Raw genomic sequence first — 8,305 nt, 5'->3', positions numbered from 1 at the left:
GGGGAATGAAACTATTTCGCTACAAAACCTTTTCAAATTAACATCGGAGCTAACAGGTAAACGTTGTAGACAAGTCAAGATGTCATTGTATGGTAAAAATAAGCAGTAATTATAGTTATTAATAAGCTTTCTATATATATCGGAGTCGTCGATTACGCGAATTACGAAAGAAGGTCGTTCCTCCTTAGGTTTTAGGTCGCCAAAAGAAAAAGAAACATTGTTCCGACTATACTGCTGGAATACGGCTGCTATACGGCTGAAATAAAAATATACAATGTTTTTTTTTTAATGGTATAGGGGCAAACGAGCAGGCGGATCCCTGATGGTAAGCGATTACCGTCGCCCATGGACACCTGCAACACCAGAAGAGTCACAAGTGCGTTTGCCGGCCTTTAAGGTAGGAGTACGCTCTTTTCTTGAAACTTGAAGGTCATATCGGTCCGGAATACCGCAGGCGATAGTTCATTCCAGAGTTTTTGCTGTGCGAGGCAGGAAATTTCTGGAAAAACGCACAGTAGAGGACCGCCAACCATCTAAATGGTGAGGATGGAAGTGTTGTCGCGTAAGACCTTCCTGTACTGTATTCTGGCAAATAAATACTTTTGACTTTGACTTATACTCAACTATTGCCATATACTTGAATAAGAACAATAGCGCCCTCTTGACAATAGTCATATTTTTGGTTTACCTTTAACTAAAGTTAGTGACTTAACCCGGTATTGCTGCCCCATCTCAACTTATATGGTTTAAGATTTTTATTTTCTCAAAAGAATATAAACATTCACTTACAGAGAAAACGCTAATTCTAAAAAATGGTTTGAAAAACAGTGCGCAACTTTCCAGCCTGTATAGTATTAAAATTTGATTGGGGTTCTGAAGCGTCTTAACCGCCGTATATTAGAAAAAATTAGGCGTGTGGCGCCCAAATGTGCAATAGAATAATACATAAGAGAAAGGAAAGGGAAAGGGGGAGGAGGGAGGGAATTAGGCTAGGTTTCTACCAGAGATGTGCGACGTTGCGTTGCGAGGTATGCGTTTGTCATGAACCAATAGAACCGCTTTATATACCTAGCCTCGCTCCGCCGAGCTGTTTCCACTATACTTCGTTTTTTTAGCATTAGAACGAAACTAAGCGATCTTGACGTCCCTTTTTATTGAAAAAACACTTTTAAAAATGTCACAGCAAATATGTACGAATGAGGGCTATCGTTTTGTTGTCTTTCTAGATGGCGCCACTGTTGCGTAAGGTTTTTAAGTGTGGCATTCAAAGTCTGTTATTACGGGCGTGAAAACAAAGTTTAGATTAAAATCATATTTAATACACCTTAAAACCGTACTAAAAAAATATCGAGCAACCACAGTGTTGCGTAGTCCCGTTTTGTTCGGAAAAAAAGGGAGGACAAGTTTCTGAAAGACAAAACTGTCTCAAAACACAAGACATTCATTGCTCCGTAACACATAATTAATTTCAGGTAATGCAAAATATTCCCAAAATTATTCTAATTATAAATAAACCCGCGTAGCTCACCCAAAAACTATGAGATTTGACATTTCGGAGGCCTCACGCTACACTAGCGCCTCTAGCGGCGAATTCGTACGCGATAGCCCTCATTAGCAAAGATATATGTATAATAATTTATAATCTTTTGATATCATAAGTAATTTATATTCTTTAGATATCGTATTAATTGTTTTTTTTTAAACGTTTTTCAATCAAAAAAAACGACGGATCGAGTATCATCTGTAGCTCTCAACCTTGACGCTGGCAAAATTGTCCCATTGGACAAACGCCATAAAAAAAATAAAAAAAAACAATTCATCAAGATTGTTTACCCTTTTTCTGATGCTAAAACAAAAACGAAGTATAGAGCTGTACGTCGCGAGGACAGGCAAATGAAATGTATTCGATGATCAAAATTCCATGCAACGGTGATTTTGATTTCTACTTGACAGACACATTATTAGTTGATTTTCGTAACACACGCGACACAGTGGTCAAAGCCTTTCAGATCCCATTTATTATCTAAATATTTAGAAGTATAATAAAAATATATCTATTTATTAAGAAATATACACTATTTACAGTTGATAAACGTGGAAACCAGCCAGTCAGGGATTCTTTGACAGGGGCTAATACGAAATTCAAAAATCGATGTTCGTATGTTACCATTCCTCTCACTCTCGTGTTAAATAATATAAGTAAGAGCGGGACGGCAAGACACGAAGTTAGAATTTTGCAGGCTAGGAGTATCGCGAGGACCGTTTGATAACTTTGACATTAGCGTCCCGTTTGTGATTGGTTAGATTACTATACTCGAGTCCAAAATTAGGCGCACTAGATTGACAACTGAAAATGTTACCAGACAGCAAAAAAATAGGCCTAGGAATATGTCGATACAAATTTGACGATATAACCTTGTGTAGACGCGGAATGAAAATGTTTGTCATTTTTGGACTTTATTTTCATAGCTTTAGGCCTGAAAACAACAAGTAATAACGGAGCGAAAATTTCACAATAACGGAAATAGTTCCAAGCAAGCCGATGGCAGTTAAGTCGAATGACATATATGAAATGTCAATAAAACAAAATGGCGGGTGGCGTCCTTACCGATGCTCAATATTTTTGTTTAATATTTCAAATAAAAGATTTATTTTATTATTATTTCGTATTGAGAAAAAACTCAATACAAAATAATAATAAAAGAAATCGATATTAAGTTTTTTTTTATTTCCATATACAGCACTGGTGTAACTGTGGCAACATTTGTGTGTAATGAACTGCCAAGTTGGTTCGCCAAATTTTGGACTCGAATATATAAATTTCTGTCGCTCCCTTTGATCTGTTTTGTAAGGTCTAAGCGTTTTGTAACTGTCTCTATGTTTTGTGTAATGTCTATTCCAGGTACACAACAAACTCGCTACTAAAATACAACCCCCGTTTAGAAAAAACCTTTATTAACCGGTCAGACACATGTAAACTTTGCTGCTGTCAGGTGTCATTGCAGTAATGGTTGCTAACCTAAAGCGACCGTTGTCCATTAAGCAAAAAAGTTAAAGTTGAAGTTGAGTATATAAATGAGCCAATCGGCAAGCATACTTAACGTGGAACGGATCTCACGATACTAACCCCATCTAGCAATATTTTGCCTGTCCAGACTGATTAAGTGTGGGGCGACACACAAGGCATCTACATTGGCGAGACACAAGGATGAGGTCTACATTTGTACCATATTAGCGTATCATCAAGTGCATCGTATTGCAAAAGCACGTATTTAAAGTATGGACGCACTAGTATTTAATTTAAAAAAAAGAAGAGGAACTGGCAAGTCAATGAGACATGCTGATCATAAGTTGAACTGAGTTATAGTTATGTCAATGTCTTTGAATTTAATAAGCAGTGGCGAATCTAAAACTTTTCGTAAAGTTTTTTTCTTTTTTTTTTATAGAAGCCGTGGTGGCCTAGTGGTTTGACCTATCGCCTCTCAAGCAGAGGGTCGTGGGTTCAAACCCCGGCTCGCACCTCTGAGTTTTTCGAAATTCATGTGCGGAATTACATTTGAAGTTTACCACGAGCTTTGCGGTGAAGGAAAACATCGTGAGGAAACCTGCACAAACCTGCGAAGCAATTCAATGGTGCGTGTGAAGTTCCCAATCCGCACTGGGCCCGCGTGGGAACTATGGCCCAAGCCCTCTCGTTCTGAGAGGAGGCCTGTGCCCAGCAGTGGGACATATATAGGCTGGGATGATGATGACTTTTTTTATAAACAGCTGTCAACTCTTTCCACTATTTCACGCTAGGTGGCACCACACTGCATGCAAATTTCATTTACATCCTTAACTAGTATGATGGACTGTTACTGATATACTCATTGTGAAGTTCTTATGCTACACAGTGAGTGGCGTAGTGTGGGTAGGTATCAGCCCGGGACGGAACAAAAATGATGTTGTCTCCCTCTTGTTTAGGCATTTAACAGCAAATGTCTATGAGCATAAGAAGTAACAAACAACATATAAAAATAAAATAAATAAATATCACGGGACAATTCACACCAATGAGGGCTATCGCGTATGAATTCACCACTAGAGGCGCTAGTGTAGCGTGAGGTCTGAAATGTCAATCTCATAGTTTTTGGGTGAGCAAAGCGGGTTTATTTATAATTAGAATAATTTTGTGAATATTTTGCAATACCTGAAATTGATTATGGCAAATTGCGTTCCGGGGCAATTAATGTCTGTGTTTTGAGACAGTTTTATCTTTCGGAAACATTTGTCCTCCCTTTTTTCCGAACAAAAACGGGGACTATGGAACACTGTGGCATGCTATATATTTTTATGGTACGGCTTTAAGGTGTATTAAATATGATTTTAATCTAAACTTTGTTTTTCACGCCCGTAATAACAGACTTTGAAAGCCATACTTAAAAACCTCACGCAACAGTGCGCCATCTAGTGAGAACAAAAACGATAGCCTCATTGACCTAGTCCCAAAGTAAGTGTGCGAGAAAGGGGAAGTGGACTGTATAGAAATTTCGAAAGAGCAACGAGAGGAAAGTCGGGATGGTGAAGGAACGTGCCGGAAGCAAAATATGGCGTCCCGCGACAAATTAATAAATAAAATGAAAAGCACGCGAAATAATAGCTGCTGTAGGAAGCTCTCACCTGAGAACTCCTCGTCTGCTGCAGGGCAGGATCTTAGGGCGTCGGTAACGGGCACCGTTGGCTCGAAGTCTTCAGCTCCTCCGGAATCACTGTTAACTCTTACCTCTGGTGTCGTACTTAGCCTTCAGATCAGCGCAGGGGTGCAGGGAGGCTTCAGCAGCAGCACTGAGCTTACGTTAAATTTAAAAACTACGGTTTGAAGGAAAGCTTGTAAAGTTTGGGCAGCGTAACGGCTGTTACAATTCAAATTCTTAAAATAATATTAAAAAATAGAGAATGAATGGCGCTCCAGCTGACGAGTCAGCTGGTTTTGTTATCGAAAAAGTGGAGGGGAGCGGTTATTCGGATGTCGGTAGTTTAACAATTAAGGTGTGGCCACCGTGAATAAAAAATATTAGGAGGTAAAGGCTCCTGACATCTGGCAATACTGAACATTTCCGCCCACCAAATACGCTGTATTTTAACTAGGTTAAACGATAAAAAAGTAAATAAAGAGATGGAAAGTAGGATTACTACGAGCGATAGTAGCGATGGAGTTAGGTAGGCAGGGGGCAAAGCTTTACGACTGGTCGTTTATAAAGACCGCAAGCGGTGCGCACGGTCACGACGCGCACTATGCCGTCAGCTCCAGGATGGGTATCTACGATGCGACCTAAAGGCCACTTCATGGGGCTGGTTTGTTCGTTAAGGACAAGGACTAGTGCGCCCTTTTCTCGGGCAACCTGCCTATCGTGCCATTTCATTCGCTGCTGCAGCGTATGCATGTATTCTTGGGACCACCTTGCCAGAAATCTTGATGCATTTTTTTTCCTTGATCGGAAACTAGTTTGCGCAGTGTCCGCGGCGTGCTACGAAACGTCTTAGTGCGGCGAGGAACGCTTCTGTCGTAAGTTCGGTGGCGAGTTCTGCATGAACGGCCTTAGTAGCTGTGCATACAAAGACGCAAATGTACGCTTTGTACGTTTTATTTCCCCGCCCACGACCGAGAGATACGTCGAAAGGTCCGCCGTAGTCGACGGCGGCGCTTAAGAACGGTTTTAATGCGTTAATTCTGTAAGAAGGGAGGTCCCCCATGAAAGGTGCAGACGCGCTTGTAGGACGAACGCGAAAGCATTTTAAACATTTCGATACGACTGACCGGATCGCGCGCTTTGGCGAGAGTATCCAGAAATTCTTAGCGAGCAAGTTTTGAAGCGTTTGTACTCCCGGATGCATAAATTTTTGGTGGTACTCTTCAATTAAAGGCACGGTTAGACGGTCGTCTCGAGGTAGAAGCAACGGGTGCTTTATATCGAAGTCGACGAATGCGCGAGATAGGCGACCGCCCACCCTCAAGAGGCCCGCATCATCTACGAAAGGCGATAATTTTTTTAAAGTTTTCGATAGAGAATTAAATTTATGAACTTTCAAAAGTTCGATTTCCGACGAGAAGTGATTCATTTGAGAAAACTTTATTAAAGCCATAAGGGCTCGCGTGACCTCCACCGGGGTTATGGGGCCGGTGATGGCCTTATTTTTAGATAAGCGGTGTTTTAAGTTATGGATGTAACGTAGGCAGTATGCCACCACACGTTCTAGAGTTTTTAACGACGAGAATTTATTCAACAATATTACGGATGGGGTTTCTTCACTAGAACGTGCGACCAGAGGGACCAGTTTTTGCTCACCGAGATAAGAATCTGTATCGACTGAGGAGGCTGACCGTGGCCAAGCGTCAGCTTCGGCCGAACTGACCCGGATCCTAGCTTCCGGTGGCTTCCTTCTACGCCAAAGGATGCGTTGGTATTCCGCGTCCTCCGGGAACACTAATATCTGCCTATACATCTGCTTTACATCAGCAGTGAAAACCACGGCGTGCCACCGGAAACGAAGAAGCAAGTGGAAGATATTTTTTTGTAGTTTGGGTCCCGCTAGCAATGTGTCGTTTAATGAGATACCTCGCACGTCCCTGGCGCTGGCGTCGAATACCACGCGGAGAGGGGTACTAGTTGAAGAGAGCCTCAGAATCCCGTGATGAGGAATGTAAAAACAATGACCGCTATCGTTTGCCGGAGGGTCACACCTTTCCAGATGACCACACGCCTCGTAATCCTCCATGCATGCCGCATAACTCTTCGAAAGTTCCGAGTTTAGCTGAAGCTTCTTTTCCAACAATGAGAAGCGCTTAAGCGCGATGGCACGAGAGCCGTTGAAAATTGGTTTACTTGTAAGGTCGGCGAAGGGTAGTGGAACAATATACCTACCCTCTTCCGTACGACGATAATTCGTGGCAAAATGTTGCTCACACAATGCGTCATTTTTCGATAGAAGGACATTGGTCGAGGTGTGAACGTCCTCCAACTCCCAAAACCTCCGAATGGAGTCATCTAACGATAGGTTCTCTGTGATTTTTGTAGTGACATGACAACTGCCACGACGAGGACGAGAAATATCCAATGCGCCACCACCCATCACGATCCAACCGAATATGGTTTTGATAACCGTTGGCTGACCCGGGTCACCCTGGATCAATCCTGGACGTAACGATGATGCGAACACGTCAACGCCTAGCAGCATGTCGATCGGACCCGGTTCATTCCAACACGGGTCCGCGAAGGCCAGGTCTCTATTCGTTAACCACGACGACGGTTTAATATGTCCGGTTGGCATGTCGGAACATATAGTCGGCAAAACATATGCCTCGAACGAAAATGTACTATTATGTTCATCAGTATTGGATGAGATAGTACACGACAAAGTCCCACTAGGTTCCGCTAGCGCCTGGCCTATACCGCTAACAATGTGCTTCGCTTTACTCGCTTTCAAACCTAGCCTGTTTACACACTGTTCCGATATGAAGTTGCAAGCGCTAGCGCAGTCTAGTAGCACACGCACCGGAACCCGTTTACCGGTTCGATCTGTGACCAAAACTACGGCAGTCGCAAATAAAGTGGGTCCGGTCGCCGGGCCGGCCACCATGGCGATGGCCTCGTCAGCCGCCCCAGCCGATTTATTCATAATGCTAGGTTGCTCCGGTTTATGAAAATGCAACAGAGTATGATGCGAGTACCGACAGTGTTCACATCGCTGCTTCGAGCGACAACGCTTCACGGAGTGCGCGCTCGACAAGCATAAAATACAAAGTCTACTCTGTTTAGCGAATGTGAACCGGTCGCCCGGACTATATTTTAAAAACGTTGGACAGGTTAGGATATGGTGCGACCCTTTGCATACCGCGCATGACACAGCAGCGGCCACGAAAGCCGTTTTATGCTTAGAATTCGTTTTATTCCCGGCTGGCGTTGGTATGTTCGCCGGCGGTGAGATCGTACCTACGTTTTCGAGCGCCCGACGCCTCTTTTCGATAAATTGTCCTAACACGTCAAAGTCCGGAACCCCGTCGGAATTATGCTCTAATTCAAACTGTTCCTTAGTAGCCTTGTCTAGTTTCGACCACAGCAAGTGCACTAACATAAAATTTTTGTCCGGTAGCTTATACGAATTTAAAATCATTAAATTCTCCGTAAACGTCCGTATAACCCGGTCTAAGTCTCGAGAACTACGAACCGGTTCACAGTTCACGAGTTTCTCAAAATAAACGGTCGCGATTTGTCGCGTCTTATTATATTTCCTACATAAAGCGCTATACGCGACACCGTAACTCTCG

General features: G+C 42.7%; 1 protein-coding gene across 1 annotated transcript in view; it reads right to left on the bottom strand.

The window, feature by feature from the left end:
- Positions 1-7,308, bottom strand: part of ATP7 (copper-transporting ATPase 1) — a 53,250-nt gene extending 45,942 nt beyond the window's left edge. Inside the window, 1 exon segment of the mRNA XM_074109119.1 lies at positions 6,394-7,308. Within this exon segment, the coding sequence (XP_073965220.1) occupies positions 6,394-7,308 (915 nt within the window).
- Between the last annotated feature and the right edge of the window lie 997 nt (positions 7,309-8,305).

Source organism: Choristoneura fumiferana, chromosome 28 (assembly GCF_025370935.1).
Source record: "Choristoneura fumiferana chromosome 28, NRCan_CFum_1, whole genome shotgun sequence".
NCBI classification, from domain to species: Eukaryota; Metazoa; Arthropoda; class Insecta; order Lepidoptera; family Tortricidae; genus Choristoneura; species Choristoneura fumiferana.
Note: the sequence above shows the minus strand (reverse complement) of the source record. Positions and strands in the feature narration are given on the sequence as shown.